General features: G+C 33.8%; 1 protein-coding gene across 1 annotated transcript in view; it reads left to right on the forward strand.

Moving 5' to 3' along the window:
• Window positions 1-21554, forward strand: part of GPC5 (glypican 5) — a 224357-nt gene extending 202803 nt beyond the window's left edge. The window contains exons 6-8 of the mRNA XM_026038138.1: window positions 20508-20628; window positions 20841-20885; window positions 21447-21554. Of these exons, the coding sequence (XP_025893923.1) occupies window positions 20508-20628; window positions 20841-20885; window positions 21447-21554 (274 nt within the window). The remainder of the gene's footprint in view (window positions 1-20507; window positions 20629-20840; window positions 20886-21446) is intronic.
• Window positions 21555-25335: the final 3781 nt, after the last annotated feature.

Below are 25335 nucleotides of genomic sequence, written 5' to 3' on the forward strand. Positions count from 1 at the left end.
CTAATGTAGAYACCTCAATTTAGCTGGCTGAATAGTACTCTTTTATCAATACTTTATCAATACTTTACTGTATTGATAAAAGCTACATGGCTGGCATAGCGCAGGGGTTTACTAAGGAACCTAAACCTCAGTGCTGGCTGCCACTGGGGACACACTGGGTATTTTGCCTCTGTGTGTCATGCCATAAGGGTGCAGGTCTCCTTTAGATCCTCTGACAGATCTGAAAGGTGTATGGTCTATCTAAGTTATCTTAGGCTTTTAAATAGCAGTAGGTGCTTGTGTGAGAGGATTTGAATCATATCTTAGATGTCCCTCTACTCGTTTTCTGTAAAGCCAATGAAGAGAAATAGTACTTCTGGGCATTGTCATCTCTTTTTAAATAAAGTGCCTCTTCCTCTCTTTTGATTGTCAAGGAAGGCAAAACAATTACCTGAGGTATAGTTAAGTGAAAAGATTTAAAGGCTTTTCAGAAATAAGTTAGCTTTTTAGATGCCAGTCCAGTGGTAGCCAAGATTATGACTGAATGACCATGTTATTTACATGATAAATTTATGAGTGTAAACTTTGGACAGACTGTGTAGCTGTCAAAACTCTTCCATTACTTTTTATTTTCCATAGATCTCAATATGAGCTGAATAGCATAAGGCAACACAGGTGGCAGAAACCATACCAGAAGCAATTAAAATCTAATGAATAAGCACAGATTAGAGAAATGCAAGCAGAAGTCCACAATCAATGTCTAGGAAGAAAGGTTTATGCCAATAAGCATTTCCTCATCACAGGTTTCTCAAGTCAGTTCCTCMACACACAAACTTTTCAAAACACACTTCTCAGAGAAATATAGTCAGTCTGACCTTGCCATGTCACCAGTTTCCATCTTTACAGGCGTTTGCGCCGGTGTTTCATCTCCTTCACATACAAATCTTGCTATCGCGGTGACCCTTAACAATTTTGCACAAAAAATTCTCCCAGTACTAYGTATTGACCATAGTTTATGATTTGTAGTTAAAAGAAGGAAGCCAAAATGGAGAGAGGTTAAAACATGTGCCAGATACAAAATAAAAATTATGTTCATGAGGCTGATGTCATCCTTGTCAGGGTGGAACCAGCAAAGAAAAATAATACATATTTGGCATTATATATATGAAATATTCCTGAAATTTAATATATAACTTGACCTCATTAAAATATATTTGGAAGTTGTGCCAGAAATTGCAGCCAAGAAACATTGTTTAAATCTTGATTCATGGTTTTTATTTTCTCAGGGATTAATTACATTATCTTCAGGTTAAAAATGAAAAAGAAATGATAAAGTTCCTTGAAGGCAGAAGGAAGAAAGCTTGGAGACCCATTTATTGGTGATAGATCCCATTTTTATCTACAAATTTAAGTCAGATTCGAGTGAAAAAGTAAATTTAGTGTAGCTGTAGCAGAGAATAAATCTTGACCATATACCTATCTTTTATTATGGTTTCTGTTTTATTTGAATGCTTCATAAATATATATATATATATATTTAAAGTTTCTCTGGACATCCATATTTCTGTCATCTCATATGAATTTAAAAATTAAAATAGCACTTTTTTCCTCCAGAGAAAATAAATATGATTAAATTGGTACACTAACAAATGTTTATTTATTTATTTGTTTATTCAAAAGCTTGATGAAAACACACATAAAAAGGGAAATAATGATCCAGTGATAAGGTGGGAGTTTCAGAACTGAAAAATTTGGCTTCTGTTCATTGCTTCATACAGACTTGTTTGTTGCAATGGAAATGTTTGATTGGCAAAAAAGATTTTTTTTCTTTTTTTCTGAAGTTATATTACTGAAATGATTCCAAGTGTTCAAAGGTGCTGATAATGTCCTTTTGGTCTGCCATTCCTAAAAGCTGCTAAAGTTCTTGGAAACGTAGAAACATAGTTCAAGTGGAAGATCTGAACCAGCATGTCCAGATTACTATGAAAATTCTGCTCGCCATCTGAACAGCAGTTATGATTTCAAAAGCTTGGGTTGATTAAAATGCCTCTAAGACAAAGGGAGTGGGAAACTGAGGAACTTTGGCAGGATATGCATATACCCATCTTGGTAAGAAAGACACTTATACTAAGTGATTGCTTAGACAGTCTCTGCTGTAATTTCTATTTTATAATTTTACTATTATATTTTAAAAATGCTACAAATTCAAGACAAAGTGAAGATATGTCTGGAACGTCTTTATTTCAATATTTGTCAAAGCAATGATATTGAAAAAAGAGCCTTATTTGCAACAGAAGCCTACATTTTCCTCTATCTGCATGGACAGAGTCATCTTTGAATAGACTCAATGAAAATTTTGACCTTAAATTGAACATGCCTTTGAATGAGAAGCACAAGATTGGGTCTTGATTGTGTCAGAAAAGTATAGATTGCATTAATACTGATCTCTGTGAGAGCTACAATCTGACAAATTATTCAGTGCCATTCGGTTCCTCACTTCCATTCTGAAAACAGACTATCAGAATCAAAGAGCTGATTAATGAATATTTCTGAGATGTGTCTTGAATACTTTGACCTTAGTTTTTCTTTTTGTGAAATATTCACTGTGAAATATTAAATGTGTTCCTTCTACAATAATTCAAAAGATATATCAGAAGATATATGCAAGAAATATATCCTAACAGTCACTCAAGATTATRTAGTGGTAGAAAAGGTCAGAAATAATAGCCTTGAGTTCAGATGAAATTGCTGCTCACAGGCTATGTATTGCAGACCCATGGCAGTATAAGACTACAAGCGAAAATCCACAGCTGAGAACTCCATGTCTTCTCCTATTCCGGTGTTTCACAGGATTTCATATAACCAGCCCCTAGTAACTCAGGTTGGTGCTGGAATGAGTGGAATCAGGTCTTTGCTGTAAGGAGTATACTTATGCCTTATTTTTGATTGTAACAAGTACTGTTGTTTCAACAGGCATTTTACTGGCAAGGGAAAAGGAAGGGAAGGAACAGATAGGAAAACTTGAAAAAAAATGAAACTGTAAGTGAAATGAAGGAAACCTCAGAGTCTGAAAATGGTCTTGAGTGGAATTCAGAGTGGAGAAAATTCTTAGTAGCATCGCGTCAAAAAAGACAGCTTATCTACTGATAAGGTAGGTGTAATCAGACAGATAAAAGGATGTCCCAAATAGAAGAATACACTTGGAAATAACAACAGAAGTAGCAGAAGTAGCAGAAGTAGCAGAAGTAGCAAAGAAGAAGAAGAAGAAGAAGAAGAAGAAGAAGAAGAAGAAGAAGAAGAAGAAGAAGAAGAAGAAGAAGAAGAAGAAAGAAAGGTCCACTTTCTTTCCTTCTTATGTACCACTTGAGAGCAGTATGGCCATTGTCTGAAAAGCCGATATTGGTGCAGATGTACAAGTGGGTAGTGGGTCAAAATGAGGAGAGAGAAATAAGGGCTAATGTGAGGAAAGAGAAATAGAAATGATTGATAATCATTCTGTAGAAGCCATAAGAGAATAAGAAACTACCAGAAAAATAATTACATAAAAGATGTCTAGGCATCAAACTTGAGTACTCCCCCTTTTTCATTCTTACTGRTTATTAGTCTGCTCTCTGACTTTATTTTGAACCACTCAATCCTAGGCACAAAATTTATTCCAGGAACTATTTCCAAAAGATAATATGTTGGTAAGTCAWACTGCATCCACACTACACATCATTCCAGAATTATCTCAGGAAGAATTGCATCTTTAAATGCTTTCATATCCTCTCATGGTCTATCCCTGCATACCGTTAGCTTCTTGCCATAGTGATACATCTCTGTCAGGTTACCACCTATCTCCCATACTATTTTGGTCTTATTTTAAATATGATAGTAAATTTTACCTGAGGACCACAGGACCTTAACAGGGCAAAATGAATCTCTAGGAACAAGCTCAGTGTGATGAGGATATAGCCAACCTGTTCTAGATAGTCCTTAGCACCGTGGTTTACAAACCCACTAAGTGCCATTGGGCTTATGCGCATCATTCAGTTCTGACTTTCTTTTTATTTGGTAAGATGAGACAGGCATATAAACTCCTGAAGAAATCAGAAGAAATACTATTTGGGTATAGGAAAAGGCTAAAAGACTAGTTTTCTTAAAAGTCCTTCAACCAAAAAMTGTGGCATTAATTTGGGAAAGCTTTCTATGAGCTTTCAGGACTACAGGTAGAAATTCTGGCAACAAAATTGGATTTTGCCACTGTTACTACTAGTAATTAAAAATAAAACAAGATTACTATCATGAATTTTGGCTATCTGTGGAGTTAAAAGTGTTACCGTGCTATTCAAACAATCTGAGTAGATTTCAAGGCTATACTGAGTAAGATTGTTAAATATTCACACACTGAAAGAAAAACCAGGTGGCCTAAAATAAACAAAAAATAGCTGTTTCCAAGGATGAAATACATAACAAACTCATGAGCAGGAATGAGTAGAGTATACCTCTAAAGAAATGGAGTTAGCCACATGGGACAAATAAACCAAAGACTGAACAGAACTAGAGATTACAATTCAGATCTCTGTATATTATATTCAAAAAATATAAAAAAATAAGTAATAATCAGAACTTTTGGGGGATTTTTGATGCAGAAATGTGGAATTCAAGACTATGTACTTTCTGAGGGACACATTTTCTTTATGAAGCAGTTTTCAAGTCCCAGTGATTTTCAGAGAGTGAATCAGAAATGAGACTTTCTTATTCTACATTAACATTCTGAAAATTGTTACATCAATATTATGGAGTTTTATGATAAGTTATTAGTCACTCTGAAAGTTATTCAGAAGATTTATTTGAAATTAGTATCTTGAATACAAGTATAAAAYGTTCACGACTAACTTATTCTCTGAAAATTTTAATAGCCTGGAGATAGGGACTGTTTTACTAACAAAGACACACATGTAGATATTTTGCCAAGAACAGACAAGCTTGAGAACAAGCTTGAGATTAAAAGATTCCAATGATTTTGAAATCTCATTTGAATGTGGTTTTTAGTGAATTTATTCTAATTCACTCTATCCAGTAGGTATATTGGTGTCAATATCCTCAAAGTATTGACAAAGCAAGGTGTAATGTATCAGGGATACTTTTGGGTTCTGAGATTTTTTTGTCTTTTGTATTTAGCACTTGCTGTCAGTCTCTGTTGCCACCAGGGAAACTGCTTTCAGCTTGGATGGACTGAGTCAAGCCTTCTGTCTGCTGTGCTGGAGGACTTAGAGTAGTTTTTCACAGCATAAAGAATTTAAGACTCACACCTAAAATTGAGCTTCAGATTTTGGAATATTTGATTAACTCACAGCTGAAGACACTATTCTTAATGACACTATTATGACCCAGTTAATAGGCAGCTTTGGATGCATACTGGAGAGCTGGTACTCTGATTTTCTCCTTTCAGCAATCCATCCAACAAGATTTTCATGCACACAAACAATTATTCATTATATGTTGTTTATTAGCAATAAATAGATATGTAGATGTGAACAAAAGTTGCCCAATTAAATAGTTTTATATAGGAAATAGATGGTTTGACAAAAATTAAACACTCGAAGATTCTGTATCTCATGATTTTCTATATGCTGTAGTCCACTGGAAAACCCTGTTGCCCCAGCTTTCCTATATATCTTATGATATATGGGACTGTGAGTTGTTGTTCTTTGTGGCTAGTTATGTGGCTTGATTGTCTTTTTTTCTAGGTTTTTGATCACCTGTCTATAAAGAAATAGTCACTCTACTCCATCAGGGAGGGTCCTCTGTGAAGCAAATTAGGGAAYTGTGGGTGAGTTCAGAAATATTCTCTACCAACAGGGCATATATTTCTGAATATTTGTATGTTCTAAGCAGTTTCTGAAGTGTTGCTGGAAGTACTGATGGTAAATTCRTGTTATTAAAAGATACTGAATGTCTGCCTTAGAATTTCTTATTTATCTTATGTCTTTTAATATAGACTGCTGATTTAATCGTGTCAAACTTTCAATGAAATGAAGATGGAATGCTTCTTGATACTTTTGTGACTTAGATTAATAGACAAATATATCAAGTTCATTTTAAGTATCATAAAAATAAAGATGACATTTTAAATTGGGGTGAGGTATGTATTATTTGAAATGGGTTGAGGGTGCTAAACAAAATTTTACCACAATAAAGTCATCTACCTTAGCTATCTTTTTTTACTGTTGAAACTGCTTCCAAGTCAAATACTACTGCTGAGCTATATGTTAACTTCAGTACAAACAATTGGATGACACTTCTTATCTAATCATATAAGATGCAAGAGATGAGGAGGGGTGAAAAGGGTRCTTCCCAAGACAAAACTGTGAACAAAACTGTGCTTTGATAACCTAAATGATTTACATTAAGGACTCAGTAGGGTCCCATCTTTTCACTTTTATTCTTAAATCCATCTCCATGTTGTTAGGATATACTATCCTAGCTTTCAAAAATTTTCATGAGCTTTGATATAATCTGATTGTTCAGAATTATAATTTCTCCCTCAGTTTCTATCCATCCATGTATTCAATTCTCCATCCATTGGAGGTTCACGAGAGGTGAACCTCCATCCATTAGAGGCGCTGTCTGTGAGACTCCATCTCTCTATTGTTTGTACCACTTCCTCTTTAAACTATTTGCCAAAATGAGTTTTCTTCCTGGGTATTAAAAAACTGTTTTAGGGCAGAGTGTGAAAAAAAGCCCAATTCCAACTAAAGGTTCACAACTTAGAAGTCTCTATCTCATATGCAATATGCACTTTGTTAAATGAGATTCATATTCTAGAGCTCACTAAAAAATAATGGAGGAGGATTTGGCATTATTAAAATAGGAGTTCCCTCCTCCTTTAATTTAATTAGCAAAAGTATGCTACCACGGTAGGCAACAGTAATCAGCTCTAGTCTCTGAGAGGTCCAGCCCACTGCTCTTTTCCCAGAATTTCCTGGACTAAGGACTATTTCAGGAGGCAGAAAAGGTTGCTCTCACTTTGACTGCAATTTCTCCTCCTTGCATGGAATAATTTAAAATTCATGTGACAAAAAAAAAAAAAAAAAAAAAAAAAAAAATCAGGAGTGATCACGGACTTCTAACCTAATATTTAGGATGACTTGCTAGAAGTTAAGGCAGCAAAATCAGTTTCTAATATCACTATTATTCATTTAGTCAGTAACATATGCATAACACACATAGGTATATGCAAATAAAAATATGGGAAACTTTCTCATTCTCCATTTGCTCCCCAAATATTAACAATAAAACCAAGGTCCTTTTTCTTTCTGGACACATTAATCTTTACATGAATAATCTACTGGTGTAACTCACTGACTTTTCCTTCTGCCAACAGAAGGTAGATTCTTGTGTGTTGCTATTTCTTTTTCTAGTATGGAAATGTGCATGGAATAAACCAGAAATATATGGGATAAACCACAGATACATCATCTGAATCATGATGCTTAACCATCTCAGTTGACAGTACAGAGTTAATTCCACAGAATGTTTATATCCTTTAATGTCTATATAATATCTAATAATCTAATCTAATAATCTATATATAGATACTATATAATCTATCTATGCACAAAATAATTTATATTAAAAAATCTCTGAATTAAACTAATAATCGTTAAGCAATTTGAATTTTTTATCTGTAAAAATAAAATGATATTTAGCTTAAGATACTTATTAATTTGTATTTACCAAAACTGACTGTGCTGGCTGTTGAACCCATTTTTGAAAATGCTCTTTCTCCACAGTATTTGTATAACAAACTAGATTATGCCTTTCCTAATGTTGGCCGGTGATCTACAAGTCATGGCTGGAATACCAAAATACTATTAAACCAGAAATATGTACGGATACAAAGGAAACCTTGCTTTCTTAAGTTCCATGATGCTGAACTATGTCTGTTTCTTTTTTCTTTTTTCTTTTTTTTTTTTTTTTTTCTTGATCGGAAAATAACAGAATGTTTGAGACTGGAAGGAACCTCTAGAGATCATCTAGTCCAACACTAGAAACCTCTAAGATCAATCCACCTGTTGATCAGAAACACTTGATGATTTTGTTAGAAAGAGAGAAGAATTGTGTATTTTTGCAACACAAAATGCATTAAATATTTTGAGACATGTAATTCTTGCTGCAGAGTGGTTTTCCCTGAAGCAAGAACTATTTTTCAGCACTTTGACCCCATTTTCTTCTCTTTTCTTGACAGCTTTTCCCATTGGGAAGATGGACTGTTTGACTTACATTTTCCTTGAACCCCATGTTACTTACTTGATATTAGTTTCTATAACCAAGGCAATATCACAACTGAAGTTAAAAATTAAATCTCTGAGAACAGTATTGTCTAGATTGAGACTCTCTGTAGGCTGCATACTAAGCAGTCATACAGAGTTTCACTGCAGACATTTCCAAACTTATAAGAGACAGTAGACTTCCTCTCCCTTTGATCCTAAGAGATGAAGGTGGAAGCTTTCTTTTATTAGGAAGAGTTTTATCTTCCAGCACTCCAATATAATCTCTATAAATTGCTCATAAGTGTTATCCTTCATTTAGTCAGTATCTACCAAATATTTCAGCAAATGGAATACTTTCAGTTTCATTTGGAACAAAAAGAAAGGCAAACTTGTCATTAGCTACACTGTTTTCTAGCATGTGTTGAACTGCATGTTCCAAAAAACATAAGGTTGTTTGACATCTAACTGCTGCTCAGGTATAACAATTTCCATTGAAATAATCATCTTTTCGTTGTACCTTCCATGTTAGGCATGTAGCAGTTATTATATCTGTACAAATATATAACTGAAAGAGCATAATAAACTTTACTGCAGTGAACTCCTGGCTCAAATATGAGTTCCCAAGACTAATGCAATTTCATTTTTTATTTTGTAATTTAAAAGTTCAGAATGTGTCTAGCCTAGTTGTCTAGGCTCTGTCATTAGCTGGTGAATATGGAGAGTCATCCTTTCATTTGGCAGTAGGTGCTGAATTTCTCTCGAGAGGCTCTTGAGTTGATGGTAGGGGAAATTTAGGCAACAGACTCTTTATATTTAAATAGCTAAAGACAGGTCAGAGAAAATTCAGTGATAACCATTTTATCATCTCTTCTTCTGAAAGGGCCATTATCAGGGGAAAGGTAAATTTGTTTAAAATCTCTGTTATGTTAAACTTGGAGGGAACAGGAAGAGAAAGGTGAAACTGAAACACTGCCACATTTTCATTGTAATATTGACACAGTGGTGTGAAACAAAAAACAATTAATGAGGTTCATGTGACATTCAAACTGAAACACTGTTTTTATTAGGGGTTAAGAGACGTGATCTTCTTTGTTTTTCTGCACAAATAATTTTTACTACTGTTGTCCACTGAGCTTTTATCCACTAAAAGGAAAACATGTTCAATTACAGGCAYTCACATGTAAAAAGAAAATAAAAACAAATGTCAATTGAGTGAAATGTATGAAGAAAAAAGCATGAAAATGGAAGCTGTAAAAAAAGACTACAAAATGTTTATTAAAGCTCTTAAGCCTCCTATATGATCCMTATCTTTAAAGAATGTAATATTAGCTATGAAAGCATTGTTAGCTCTTATATATATTGATTAAGTTTACCAAAGGCAAAGAATGAGTTATTGTTTTTAAGAAACATTAAAAGGTGTTACCACATTATACATAATGTGCAAGAACAAATATATCCTTTTGTTTGAAAATGCTGTAGGAAACACTCAAATGTATTCTCAAATGCATTTTTAACTCCTTATGTCTCATGTATTGTGTTGCAGTGTGTACATAGCTCCTACATCATTCCTATTTTGACTGATACTGAGAAAATATAATCTAAAAATATTTTTCTCCATGCACATTTAATAAAAATTTGGGATGAAAGATGCATGTCTTAATAGGCCACTTTGAATACCTCTATACTGACTTCACACAACCCTTCAGCCTCCTCTAGACTCTTCAGCTGATTATTCTGCTGTGAGTGGCTTCTGAAATCAGAGCTCTTCATACATATGCCAATACCCTTGAGAATAACTTTATTTAAAGCACATATTCTTTGTGCCCAGTTCCAAAGCACTTTAAAAATTAACTAACATGACTACTAGGGAGGACTGAAGGGATCAAAAGTTAAGGCAGCCATATTTGTCTTGCATATAAGGCTAGTTAAGGATCGGAGCAGAACAGAAAATTTATGCAACTGAAAATAATAAAATATGCCAAAAAGTGCTTAATTTCTCRTAAAGGTTAAGTAACTCTAGTACATAACTAGCATACTATAATGCTCTTGTGCTGATATTTGCTAGAGTACAGCTTGCTRTAGAGCTTCTGACCCATAACTCATATTTGTTCTTCACTTGTGCCACCTACCACGTTCTGTGAGGTGTTAATGCAGCTCTTGTTATGCAAATACAGTCTGTGAAGGTGTCCTGAATAACAAAGCCAGAAAATGGTATCTGAACACATTTGAAAACAGTTGGTATCTGAAYGAATTTATATCTGCTGAGAAAACTTTTTCAGCAAAATACCTTGTATCCTCTATAGAAAAATAAAGCTGACTCAAGCTGTAATAATATAGCCAGGGACTGATATTCCTGCCACAYATATATACATGAAGTCATCATGTTTACATAAGTGTAAAATTGGTTTAAATATGAAAAGAATTATACCCTGTATATGCTGAAGATAATCTTACTTTCTGTGGGATTTTTAAATTTTGGAAGTTGGCGTAGCTTAGATAAAAATGATTTATTTATAAAAATCTCAACCTACAGAATTCATATTAAGTATGTAAGAATCATAAAACATTTTGAAATCAAAAGAGTCACATCTTGAATAAATGTCATCAGCTTCCAATTTGAAGCATCTTCAGTCATGTTCAGTTAAATAAACTAATATGACACAATGACTCTAATGTCATAGGGATGGATGGGCTACTTATTAATTAATGTATTTATTATTAATCATCAATCTTTTGCTAATTCTGAGTATTACTGAAAGGGTCAGTAAAAAATAGCTTCACACCCAAAGAKAATTTCACTGCTGAGAATAAACAGGAAAAGGTCTATGAAATGGTTTATGTCAGTTCATTTGCTGAAATTGCATTTCACACTTGGCATTACACAGCAGCTTAGGCTGATTCCTTCATTTGACCCTTATTTGCTGAATGACCCTCTTTGCTTTGGTGGATAATGATATTCAAGTTTATTATCTGCTTGATAGTTCTTCACCATAACTTAACTGTCATTTTGTGCTAATTTTCCATAAATTACCTCTGAAAAAACAAATCACTCAATAACAAAGAACAGTTTGTGTGAGTGCACCTTTGACATGTGATYTGCAGTGCGGTAGTTCCCACATGGTTGTAAGACAAATATTGACCATGTCAGTGCTATGTCAGGTATCAGTCCCCAAAATACCAGGTAAATTCCAAGTCTGTAGGGGATACCTTGGATTACATGCTGAAGTGTCAGGCTGGAGAAAATATGAAATGTCAAACTTCTGTCTCCAAGATTTGGTGTCCTAAATAGTGCCATAGCTACCTGGGGTTTTAYTCAATTTCAAGTAGAAGTATTTTGGCATCTGATGCAGATTTCTCTGTTTGAAACTAATTGACAACTTTGTGTTTTAAAGATGTTTGTGTTGTTTCCAAGATAATTCCTTTTGTTTTGCCAGCTATCCCCAATAAGCATGTATATGCTTGCTTATGATGACTAATATCTCCCATTTCATTGCTCCATTAAACTGAGGTGCAGTAGAATTATTAGGCCTGTAAGAAGATTTCAAGAATACTGCAAAAGAAGGAAATGTTGTTGTCYTTAGTTATCTAGATTTAGTGCACTTGCATTTGCCTGTGGTTTAGTTATTTTCTAATGTAATAAGAATTTATTTTCTCAATTTTAAACATTTGATTTACCCAAGGTACCTAGTTTAAATGAAATATTTGTCTCAAAGCTCACCTTCAGTTCTTTTCTCTTCAGTGGAGCTTGCAATTACTAGAGCACATTTATTTGTTAAGGAGAATTGCAGATTGATAGCAGTTCCCTCTCAGATGCCTTTTTTCTTGCTTCTGTGGAGAACTGGGAGATTGTTGGAGTGAGGCAGTCACCCATTTCCCTAAGTTGATTTTGAGTGTGTGCTGCTTGACAAACTCTAATTTCCCAGTTTAAGTCTTTTTTTTTTTTTTTTTTTTTTTTGGTTTTTTTTTTTTTTTTTTTTTTTTTTGGTAGAATATTGCTTTTATTTGAGTGTTTTTTCTTGCTCTTTGTAGAGTTCCTTTTACATCATACATAAAAAATAATCTCTCTGTCCAGAATTTAGGAACAAAATGATGTGAAATACAGACATAAACTATTTTATTATAGTCACTATCATTAATTGACATGATTCCTTTTTTTCATACTATCTTTCCAGTGAGAATCCTTCTCATTGTTGTAATTTTGAAAAAGCGTAAAAATTACATTTTGAAAAAAAAAAACTGAGGTTGATAATGTTATACAGCTATTATTTTTACAGCCAGAAATAACAGCAACTATAATTAAATCTATTTAAGCTTATGTAGTACTTGAGCAGAAGTATTCAAGAATTCTTTGACTTAATGTGGATTACTTCACTCAGATGATATGCTAGAAAGAAAGGAAGGAAAATCATTAGTAAAAGATACTGTTTTCAAAACATTTTATAAAAAAAAACATAGCTTGAAATAGATTATCCTAATGAGTTATGCAGATCCAGTCAAATTTGATATATTTGAAAACTATCTTAAATGTGATATTTTGCCAATATTAGATGTGATCAGAATTGATTTATTGTGCTAAAAATAAGCCTTAAGTCTTGYAGTTCCAGTGTTTGGAATGTATTATTCCAATGAAGAAAAAAAATAGCTTTAGTAGTTTCTGCTTTAATAGAATACTTTTGTGAGAAGGATGCAGTCTTACCTAATTTAGACATACAACTTGCATTGAATTTCAAGTGCATAGTAAAGCAATCCTTTTAAACACATGCTACATGCACAGTGATAAGAAAAAAAATGATGCTTTTGAAATTCTCCAAGTGAAGACCTGTCTGCCTAACAACCTGCTTTCAGGGCTAGCTTTTTATGTCCACTAGCACTTAGTATTTATTATTAAGAATTTACTTTTAAAGGAAATAGTTGAACACCAAAATTATGGATAATTGTCTTCTATTCAGTAAAAATCTCTGAGATTTTGGTTGTTAACATCCAGTACAGATTCTTCTGAGCACTTAAAAGAACAACTCTAGTATTAGAATAGAAATAAAATTATTAGGCTGATAGATCTAGGGCAGTGCAAATCACTAATGTCTAGATTACACTTGAAAATTCATTTAGACAGATTCTGAAAGATTCTACAAGAATTTCTTTATTATTTCCCGGATGGGATTTCTCATATTCCAGTGAACTCAGTTCCAAAAAAACAAAATTTTAATTAAATATCTATTTGAAAGGAGGATTCCAAAGACTTAAAATTTATTTTTCAAATGTAGACATACTTTAAGGCTGACCTGCATTCTTTTCTTTAACGAGGCAGTTATAGTTACTGAAAAAAAATATGTATAGATGCATTTTATTAGACACATTTTAACCCAAAAGTTTGTGAGAAAATATTTTTGTCTAAAGTAAAAACAAGTTTTGCTAGATTGTTTTCCATACTTCTTTTTTTTTTTTTTTGAAAATACAATGAGTGTGCATGTTTTTTTTAAAGTCGAATCACTCGAATTTCAGATCAATAAAAAAGTGGCTCATAGAAAAATGCAAAAGTTATTTTATTTTATTTAAAAAATGAAAAAGYATTTGAAATATTTTTTCTGTGTTACATTGAATCTGTTTTAGAAATASCTAATGGCTAAGTACAATATGTTTATGACGAACTTTAGAATTTTGTTTTCTGAGGCTTACTTTTCAATAACATTTACTCTTATAAAACTAGCCRGTGCTCTTGTCCAGGTTCCACGTGTTTTTGAGGACTGCAGTGATTCTTTGATTTGTTCAGCTATTAGTTAAAATTTGCTCCACTGAATACCCTGGCTCATTTGTTACTGCACATAAATATTTACTTTGTATCAGTTTTCAGGTAATTTTTAATTTCTTACATAATAGTTGGAATTATAATGGGTTCAGCAGTAATGAAGACTCTAGCAAAAGCAGGAATAAAGCAGTAATTATCAGTAATCATAAAGCAACTAGTCTATTAAAAAAATTCTCAACTTTGAAAAAATTTGAAATGAATTAGGCACACTGCTACCATGCCATTTTTAAATGCAGTGCAAATATATACATGCAAGCGTTTCCTGGTCCCACAAAAGTGATCAAACATCCCTTCCTTATCTGATTCCTCAAAATGTGTCTCAACACAGTGTTTCTCAAAGAGTCGTGGCAGCTATGAGCAACGTGAATCTCCTTTAGCAGTGGCCTCATACACAAGCTGTAAGGCAATATTTCTATAGTCTCAATACATTAGTCCTGTAATAGGGATCATTGAGCAACTTTATATAAAGATACTTGAGTATGGTAAGGTCAACCAGCCTTAGCATTGACTAAGTCCAAGAAGGGGGTGGTAGATATGATGGTAGCAGCTGGTAGAAAGACATCAAAATGATGGGAACATCTTAAGTGCACCACCGTCTTTCTCAGGAAAGGCTTGGCTGACAGGATAATTGGAACTATGCTGGAGAACAGCAGTGATAACACACTTTTTACTGCCTTAATATCAATGCATTTCAAATATCTAAAAGCAAAGGAAGCAGCAAGTTTGAATCCTACTCTATATTCTCAAGTCTTCTTTGGATGGATTGTTTTTGTGGTTTTTGTTTGTTTGTTTGTTTGTTTGTTTGTTTTTTCCTCTCCTTTGGATACTTCTTTGTGTTCCTTGTGGCTACTGATCTCCAGACAGATTTTTTTTTTTTTTTTTTTTAAACTTTTCAATGCTATTTTCAGGTCAGTCCTATCATTAATCTCCAGGCAAACATTGTTTGCTTCTTTCCATCAGACACACTTAATTCACCTTTCCTCCATCAAAAAGCTATTAACATTGCTAATACACATTTGTGTCTGGCAAGTTCTAGTGCTAAGAAAGCCATGCAGGCTCTTCTACACTTGAGAGTGATTATTTTGAAATATTTTTTTCACTTTTTTTGTGCTGAACTATTTGTATAATGAAATTCTATTGAAATGATTATACTCTTTCCTAAATATTAGTATGAGTGAAGCTCAGAGATTTGATGTATTTATATCTCTGCATACGCTCTGGTTCTAATGCACGTTTGTATACCAGAGTTAGACTTTCATTAAGAAAACTGAAGAAATATCTGTTTGACAGCTTTAAAATTGGTCCTGATTTCCATAGTTCATAAATTTATTAACTTTACCTGTCAAAAGGTTGCCCTAACTATAGTTAGCTTTACTTGAAAATGTTTGTTTCTGAACTAATAATGAAGTAATATAGAGATGTACAGACTCATATTTAAGGAGTGGAAGGTCTGAATCAAAATAATATGACCACTGGGAGTTGAAGAAAAGGGGAAGCTGGATCCAGATCAAACTTTGTGTGATTTTTATCATTGATTTTATCTCCTGTATCCATTCTACATTGATATAACTCCATGAATCTAGTGTAAAGAAATGGAAAATCATGTTCACTTGTTGACAATAAATATCATGTATCAGTATTTTGCTGTCTTCACGAGATGATATAGATTATTAATGCTGAAGTGATATAGAGAAACAGATATGTCCCAAGCATTATATCAAGAAATGTCTTATTCTTAAGAGAATTCGTATATTTATTACTTCCAATAGCTTTTCAAAATTTCATGAATCTGTAAATCAGCCAAACATGACCTTCTCTTTTAACAGAGATCGATAAAATCAAATGAAAATATCAGCTGTAGTGTTAGATACAATAGAAAATAATAAGAAATTCATATGAATATTCATATATTGAGCTCAGAGAATAGGAAACTTGTCAATTATCATTTAAAACATGTTTATAGAATACAAATATATCRGTGCTTGCTTTTTTTTCCAGTGTTGATGAAAATGAATAGTTCTTGGGGACCAAGACTGCCTGTTAAAGTGATGTGATACATTACTATGCTTGCACAGAAGAAATGAGCACAGATGGCGGGTCTATTACTTCTCTAACAAGAAATCCATCATTTTTTTTTCCCCAGGATTCAAATCTGAGCAACACTTGCCCCAGTTAGGCTATCTCTATGGGGATCCTTAAAATGTTTTTCAGTTACTTGTACATTAGGAGTAAAAGAAGCAGAAAGTGATTAATGCTCTTTTAAAACTTCATAATGAATGAAGTCTCTAAAAGCTAGAGTCTGAGATTTTTACTTTTTTTCCACAACTTAAGGGAAACATATTTTGCATATAAATGAAAATCTACAGGGATGAAATTTTAGGTATCATGATCAGATTCCCAATAGCTCATTTAATTCAGATAGATCATTTAGTCCACATTAGGGTGTCTGAAAATGTTGTATTTATAGACATTTCTTAATTAAATACAATGAAATTTGGGAAATAAAAGAACAACATATAAGTAAGGTTAGAATTTTTGTATTTAAAAAATACCTTATTTCARTCATCAGAGAAGTAGATTAAGCAGGAAGAACTGACTACCATAAACTTCTTTTTGTGGTAAGAATCAATAGCACAATGCTTCATAAGGCTTTGTCAATGTCTTATTATACACCTGAAATATGAAACAAGTGTTTTCAATTTGCCTAGTGACTTGTCTAGTGACTTGCCAGAGGTCTTGGAAACCAGTAATTACTGTATGAGGCCTGGACCCAAAGCTTTCACTACTATGGATAGTCTTGTGAGTCAKTTGGGGTCTGTGGGGACCTGTAACAAAGAAAACCACCATGAGGATAAACTGACATGGATCACAGGAAAAGAAACAGAGCAAGGTTTTATCTATTTTGGGGGTAGCCAGTCTCATTTTCTCATTTATCTCATGATCTCATGAACCAGTCTCAATTATCTCATAAATGTTTAAGGCTGAGGGGACAGCATTTTTCCACATTGTTCATGGTCAAAGCAGCAGACTGTGGAAAGTCACAGGGAGTCATTGATTTGCTTGGCTGTCTCAGGGATGGAAAGGATCACACAAAGAGAGAGAGTGGAAAACAGAGAAGCAGGACAGAGCAAGTAAGACCAGTACTGATGCACTTAAAGTGATGGAGTAATCCAGCATTTGCACATGGCTTGTCACTGCTTCATTGCACTTGCTCTCTTGGCTTCAGCTTCTTCCCCTTCCTTGACCAATGGAGAAAAGCCAAGCCCACCCCCTGAGCAGTCAGAAGGGGTGCGATTTGAGTAACTAATGTGAGTATCTTCCATGATGGATAGGTGATTGAGTGGATTTCCTTCCTGGCAGCAAGGAAAAGTAACCTGGCAGGGAAAACTGTAAAAGAAGAAAATATTTACCAAACATTCATTTTCTTTAGAAAAGTGGAAGGGCAGGCATGAGAGTGAAAGAAAGGAGAGAGATAGTCCCAGGTTCTACCATAGAAAGGAGTCCCTAAACTCTACTCGGTTTTTATTTACCATGTGGAAAAAAAACATGAGAAAGGAGTGATGACCAGCTTTGAATGAGTCAGTGCCAGGCAGCTCCCCAATGAACTAAACTGATAAATTGCGATCTTGTTGAATCTCAGGTTTTATATGAGTTACTTTTGGTTTATTTTTTCTAGAACAGTTAAATAAATGGTATGGTCAACTGAGTTACAAAAAGAAAAATACCATTCTTTTCCAAATATTTCTGCAGTTTACAAGCAAGTTTACCATAGCTGGCTTGATAGCATTTGGGAAAAGATATTAGTTCAGCAATTTTAAGTGACAGAAAGTGAGAATGTGGGTTTTAGATGCTCTAACATAGAAAATGAGAGAAGTTTAGAAAATGAACACCCTAGCCTTTTAAGTTTTTTTTGATATTGTTGTAGTATGAAGAGAAATTGCACTGTTAAACTACTAAATCATGGCAGTTGTCCATCTAGAACCATATTCTTCATCTGAAAAGGGGAAGGCAGGAAGGAATGCCTTACAAAATTACCTATTTTGATTTAGGCAATTGATTGTGAAAGATGGATTTTTGTGCTTGGGAATGTTTTTGTTTTGTTTGTTTGTTTTTCAGRAAATCCCAGAATAACTTTGTTAAATGTTTCCTCAAAGTCTAGCAGATAAATGATAGATTTTGCACACTCACCAGTAAAAACTTTTATTCCATCACTAGCATAAGCACAAAAGAYAGTCTGCTATAAACCACTTTGGAGAGTACATCAACTGTTCATACATCCASTATATTCAACACTGCTGTGAAGATTCTTTTAAAAATCATTTCAACTGCCAAATTCTAATGAATTACATTATGTACATTAAACCTTGCTTTCCTGATTGTGCAACATCAATATCTACTTCAAGTAATGGCATGACTAGTGAATCAGCACTGGGCTCAGTAAGGGCCTAAGTAATAGGCTTGTTATTTTTAGTGTTTACCACGTGTAAAAAAAGTGTTTACCAGTTATATCAGCTAAAGCTGATATAATGTGTCCTGAATATTGAATACAGCTGACAATATATTTTCTCTATATTCGCTCTAATGAAGAGCGAATAAAGCTGGGTCCTTTAAATCCTAACATCACTATTCCTAGGTGATCATTGTTGTAATATCTTGATATATGATTGAATTTAAAATTGATATTATATTTATTTCCAGTGAACTTGACTGAGTGCAGAAGAGAAATAGAAAGATTTGCCATAAACAGTGCATACAGAGTTGTATGTGTAAAGTCTAGGATTTTAGAGCTTTCTGTGAAAAACTGSATGTTTAAGAGACCTGAGCAATGCAAGACTGCTGAATTTGTGTCTGTCAGCAAAATCCTTGCTGATATAATAAATAAATTAACTTCTCAAGTATTTTGCACTACTTCTAGTCAAAATGAAACATCTATCAAAATGTATATCAAAAAGTATATAATGCCTAAAGAAGCTCATAATTTTTGACATATGTGTRGAAGGCGAGCTATAACTTCTGAAACCTACAGAGGATTTAGAATCATTTTGTACGAAGAGGTTAGTATCTTTCTATGAAGATGGACTATGTCATTTTAGGAATGGAATCTCAGTTCTTGTGTGCATCCTTAGGAATTCTTAATATTAATTTATGTGATATTTAAGCAAAATCAAAGCATCAAGATCATAAATTATGGTGGTGTGACAACACCACTTTAGAGAGCATAATTCACCATTTAGCATTCTCTTAAATACCAGGAAGAGGGGAAAGTGTTTATTCTTTTCTAATGCAGTTTATCCCTCTTTTCCTTTTTTATTCTTTTTTTCCTTATATGTCTTTTTTTGTATGATTTTCTCTCCATATTCCATTCTTTAAGCTAATTTCCACCATCTATAATTAAGCTCTTTCACCTATCACTCTTTTTTTTTTCATTTTTCTTTTTTTTTTCCCCTATTCCACCTTTCAGAAGTATCAGTGATAAAATACACAATGTTGTAATTAAACTGTCCTCTTTAGTATTTAATGTAAAGTGGCCTAAGGAAGAGAGCCATCTCTCTGGGCCTCTCTAAGTGGGCCTTATCCCACTGARACATTTTTTTTCCATCTGTCTGCAAACTCAGTCAGTAAACAACACTAATAGTTTTCTAGTTGTTTCATGCATATAAGGTGTTCTATAATGCTAGGAGGACTAGCAATTTTTTTCTATGAACTCAGATTCTGCAGTATTTCAAGATCTTATTTTGCCTATGCAATACAAACATATAAAAGACAGGAATTAGACATTTCTGTACTCCATTATTACATACATATTAATCATATGAGTGATCATATGAGTGAGCTGGGCCTGTTTTCTCTGGAGAAGAGAAGGCTCAGAGGGGATATGATTAATATGTATAAGTTCAGGAAGGGAGAATGCAGGGAGGAAGGGGACAAGCTGTTCTCACTGGTGGCCAGCGATAGGACAGCCTCTCTTCGTACGAGAGATGTTCCATTCCCTTAATCATCCTGGTTGCTCTTCTCTGGATCCTCTCGAGAAGCTCCACGTCCCTCTTATACTGGGGAGCCCAGAGCTGYACACAGTCTTTATACAATCACTATGTAATGTGTGTTTAATAAACACAAGTTTCACAAAAAAAAAAAGTATAGTATATAGAACTAAAAGTTCATCTGTGCCAAATATATACAACTATACTCGTAGTAAAATTTGTAGTAATTCATAATAATTTGCAATCTGCAGTAAAATCTTTTAGTAAAATTAAAGCTATAATAAATAATACTACTTTACGGAATATACTAACTATATAGTGCTATATTTCTTTTCTATCAAAAATATGTATCTGGAATGAATGTATCCCATTAAAATGGAATGTTTGTGCCATGAGGACTGAATTAATTTAGACTAGAAGGTGATTATTCAAGACAAGAATAGTTTGATAAACTATTTTTGTTGTGTTTGTGTGTTAAACTAGCTACACTCATCGTGTGGTTGGCAGTGGAATCAAAGCTCAATCTGGGAATCCAGAAGTAAAAGTGAAAGGAACAGATCCTGTAATAAGTCAAATTATTGACAAGCTGAAACATGTTATTCAGGTAAGCTGCTTTTACCTATGGATAAATACTACTTACTGTAATTATAGCAGTAAAGATCAACTTTAGTTGTGAAATGTACTGCTCATTGTTACTGAATGTTACTGTTCAAAGGTTAATTGTTAGTTCAATGCACTTTCTCACAAAAATATTTTTGCATAGAATATTGTAGCTCCAAATATTAATGACTTAATTAAAATGTTTGTGTGTGGTAGGTGAATGTTGGAAGTAAGTCTCTGGCAACTGGGCCATCTGTACATGTGAGTACAACTCAGTACTACGATAAATGGAAGTGCAATCAGTCTAATTTAGGAATGTTAATAGGGTGTGCACGTTTGAGAACAAATAAAACACAATTTTCACCCAGGACTTCWTTCTAAATCTGCCTCATTTCTAAAAAGGACTTGATGTCAAGGCTTGTTTATGGATGAAACACAGAAACACGAGGAAATCTGAACAGGACAGCATGCTTACTATAGTAGCTGGTTTACATGGTCTGAGGTACTTGTGTGTGATGTACTAAATTTAAGGTTTACAAGGTAACCAGTTCCAATATGTGTCTACATAGTTGAATTGTAGCAATATTGTAATATATCTACAATATTGCTATACATTATACAATATTGCTACAATATATCTACAATATATCTATATAGATACAGATAGATACCTTGTAGATATATTGCAATATTGCGATCTATAGCAATAATCTATAATCTATAATCTATAATCTATAATCTATAATCTATATCTATAGATAGATATAGATAGGTATATCTATCTTTTTTTCTGTATGGTTAAAGTGTATTTTATATGTGTAGCTAGCCACAACTACAGGACAAAAACTTGACCCTATAGAAATCAACAGTTTTGCAGATTCCATATTTCAGTCAGAAAATACAGGTTTCTACTTTGATCTGAAGACTTAGCTGCCTTATGGATGTAAGATATGCTGTAATGCCATTGGTCCACTTGGCAGTAATTCCTCTAGCCCCATATATTATATTCAGCATTGGTAAAAGGACAAGGAGATTATTTAGGGAGGGCAGGGCATGTAATCTTGGCACCTTTCTCCTCTCTACTGTACTGCCCAAGCTTGAGAATTAGGGGGGTTCTAAGAGGGTTATTCCTCGTCTGGATCATTTAGTTTCATTTAAGGACATTCTTTAAGTTTGGTTTACCATCTTCTTGACAGCTTTTAGATACACATTCCCAGGTGGCTTCCGGAACTGAAATAAGAGAGCCCCTCTAACAGTAATGATAGCTTCATGATGAACTTTTGGTTCTTATTTCTCTATTTTTGAAAAATAAGTTTTCTCTGACAACAAAAGAATGAATGAAGTAGACAAGACAGATTTTTTTTCTTTTACTCGGGGTGTTTTCTAGGACAAGTGGCATCCGGATTTCAACTCAAAAGCAATCATTCTTTCTTCCAGTTAGAAACAAACATCTTTTCTCAACCTTCCAAATTCAGCAGGCTTATGCCTCTACATTCTTAAAATGATATGTAAGTTAGCACAGTTTTGTATCCAAGGGGATGCTGGGGCTTAATTAAGAACTACAAATTATTCTCTATAGGAAAGAAAAAAAAAAAAGAAGAAGAAAAAGAAACAACCATGCAAATCTTTGTGGGTAATTCTCCAGGTCTATCATCTCTTAGGAATGCCATCCTTTGATATTAAAACTACATTGTATAATTTATTTTATTGTTTTCCTCCAGAGACTGAGTTCTGTGCTTTCCTTAGATGATGATCTTAAAGAGTGCAACAGAACAATTCCATTACAACATATTTCATTTTTAGAGATAATGCATCTTGTCCCAAAAGACTAGACCAGATCCTGGTCAGAAGGACCTAATATTTTCATAACACAAATCTTACTAGCCTGCAAATATAATATGCTCCTATGGGATATTTCTTTCTTTCTTTCTTTCTTTCTTTCTTTCTTTCTTTCTTTCTTTCTTTCTTTCTTTCTTTCTTTCTTTCTTTCTTTCTTATCTGAGTATTGAAATAGGGCTAGGGAATAAAGAGAACATCAAAGACTTTAGAGATCAAGATAAATGTTTTTATCAAATAAAAAAGGCTGATGAAACTTCAGGAAAAAAAAAAAAAGCTTTTTTCTCTACCATTTACTGTTTGGAAAAGGAAGCTGGGGATGGCAAATTACAGGTTCAAATTCAAAAGATCACCTTTTTGTCCTTTTTCATATGAAAAGGATGAATCACTTGTTAAGCTTACTATGGACCAAGCCGAGAGATTAAATAGGGTATGTTTAATGCACTGTGGATGCCTCACAGGTAGAAGTCCCATTTCTATAAAATGAGGTTCAATGCTCTAGCCAAGAAGTATTAATGCACTGTAAAAACGTAAATAGCTAATTTATAAGAAAATTATATTTCCTCTGATTTTCAGAGCTGATCATTCATGAATTCTATGGGGATTTGTATGCTTTAATCAAGCTTTAAAGTAGCAGAAATTAGCAGTGATATGTGATTTGTCATGTTTGAAGGCAATTGTATATTTCACAGAAGTTAAGGTTGGAAGGACMGAAGGACCTTTGAAGATCATCTAATATAATCCCTCTCCTCAAGCCAGATCATGTACAGCAGGTTTCCCACTACCCTGTCCAAGCAGCCTTTAAGTATCTCCAAGGATATCTCCACATTTTGGGGTAGCGTGCTCCAGAGCTTGACCATCCTCACAATTTTTCCTTATATTCAGACTTTTGTATCAGTCATCCTGCCACTGGACATCACTGTGAACAGTCTGGCCACAACGTCTTTACCCGTTCTCTTCATATATTTATACATATTGATAAGATTTCTCTCCACCTTCTCTTTCCCAGGCTGTAAGGCTCTCATCTCTTTATGACAGATGATTTGTATTATTTGTATGTAAATGCCATGTAATTGCTGCAACGTTGCTTGCAAAACAAGTTAATTTATGTTATAGAGTTGCATTTCATATGGAGCATGGAATACAGCCATCCAATTGCTCTATTAGGAGAAAGAAAAAGAGTGATAATTCAGCTTTATGTAACTTTAAGCATTTGAAGACAAAGAACATGGAAGCAGCTCTCAATCAAGAGAGATCAGCTCTCTCTATCACAATGCCATCATAGGATGTAGCCTTTCCTTCTCAACCACACCAGAGTTCTGTGAATTACTGGTATGTATAGCCTGTTTTGCTTTTGATTGTGTACTCTGTGTTTCTACCAAGACTCACATTCTACCAAATGTGAGTACCACATGTAAACATCCAAAACAGARACAGAAACTTCACTTCTGGCATTTTTGACAATAAACACAGTGAAAAATACCATGTAATGTAATCAGTGATGAGCTTGTGACATTTGTTTACTCCAGAGATAGGATTAATTTCTGTATTCAGACATCTACGTGTCAGTTATAAGTTTGCTTTATATGTAATTCTATTTCATGAAGCCTAGACAAAATTTCATTTCATTTCACATTTCATCATTGCTTCATCATTGACCAAATGTAGATGTCTTTTTCAGGATGAGAAGAGTTCTTTAAGCGTATAGAGTATAAAAGGAGGTGATGATACAGTGGCCACATGTTGCCATCTACATTTTAGATCCCTGCAGTTAAGTGTCTGAACTGAAGATTTTCATCTTTGTGTCATTTTCTGAGAGATATTTAGCAGGTACACTAGATCTTCTCATACTGTTACCTTCTGCATTTTCAAAGGGTTATATCAGATCATAAGATAATCAAACTATGAGCAAAACTAAAGTCTGCTTCAAAATGAAGATTTTTCTTTTGTAGGTATCTGAGCTGGGCTGAAATGCACAGAATAACTTTTTGTCTTTTATTTCTCTGAAATTACTCTCTCCTTTTCAGAGATCTTGAGTATAGTTCAGACAGCTGGGAACTTGTAAAGACACATCCAAATATTTAGAGAGCTTTTTTTAAAAAAAAAAAAAATTAATTTCATGGTGAAATACTTCTTTCCAATGATATTTGGAAAGAATGACTTCTTTCCAAAGAATAATCAAGCCTGATGACTAGCCTGGCATTGAGTCTACAGAACTGATGTCAGTTAGAGATATATCCTGATTAAATTTTGTCTTTCCAGCATAGAAATATGTCCAGAGTAGAAAATCTGTTTTAGAAAGCTTCTTTGTTCTTTAAAACTTTCCTTTCCCTTTGTCCTCAACTAAAGAAGGTATCTATTATCACTTTTTCTCGGCAACTGCAATAGATTTTACTTCTTACTTCCAAGAATYCAGGCAGGGGGGCAGGAAAATGAATATGCAGAGGTAAAAGGGAGGGCCCATTGAACTCCAGTGAGCTCCTAGAAAAGCACATATTTATTGTAGATATGATTAAATATCATCAAGTAGCAAAAGACAGAGGTATTAAAATCTATTTTTGGTTATCTTTAGTGCACACATGAGAAAATGGATTAAAGACTCTTCTGCCTGCAGAAAATAATGAGCTTCTCTGAGTTCCTCTTCTTTTCTTTCTAGGTATATATACATGTACATAAAGATCTCTAGCAAATAATGTTCTCTAAACAATTTAACATATGAGGTTTAAGTATATTCTTAATTTTCTAGGTTCTAGTCTATAAAAGTATTGAACCATTGAAATAAAACTTCTTGCATAATGGAAGTTATCTCTTTCCAGTAGGCTATGGTTTCTGGGTTATTGTCCTGGAGGTAAGCTCAGAGTTCATGGACTTTACA

The sequence above is a fragment of the Nothoprocta perdicaria genome, unplaced genomic scaffold, assembly GCF_003342845.1.
Source record: "Nothoprocta perdicaria isolate Ctin4 unplaced genomic scaffold, notPer1 scaffold_202, whole genome shotgun sequence".
NCBI classification, from domain to species: domain Eukaryota; kingdom Metazoa; phylum Chordata; class Aves; order Tinamiformes; family Tinamidae; genus Nothoprocta; species Nothoprocta perdicaria.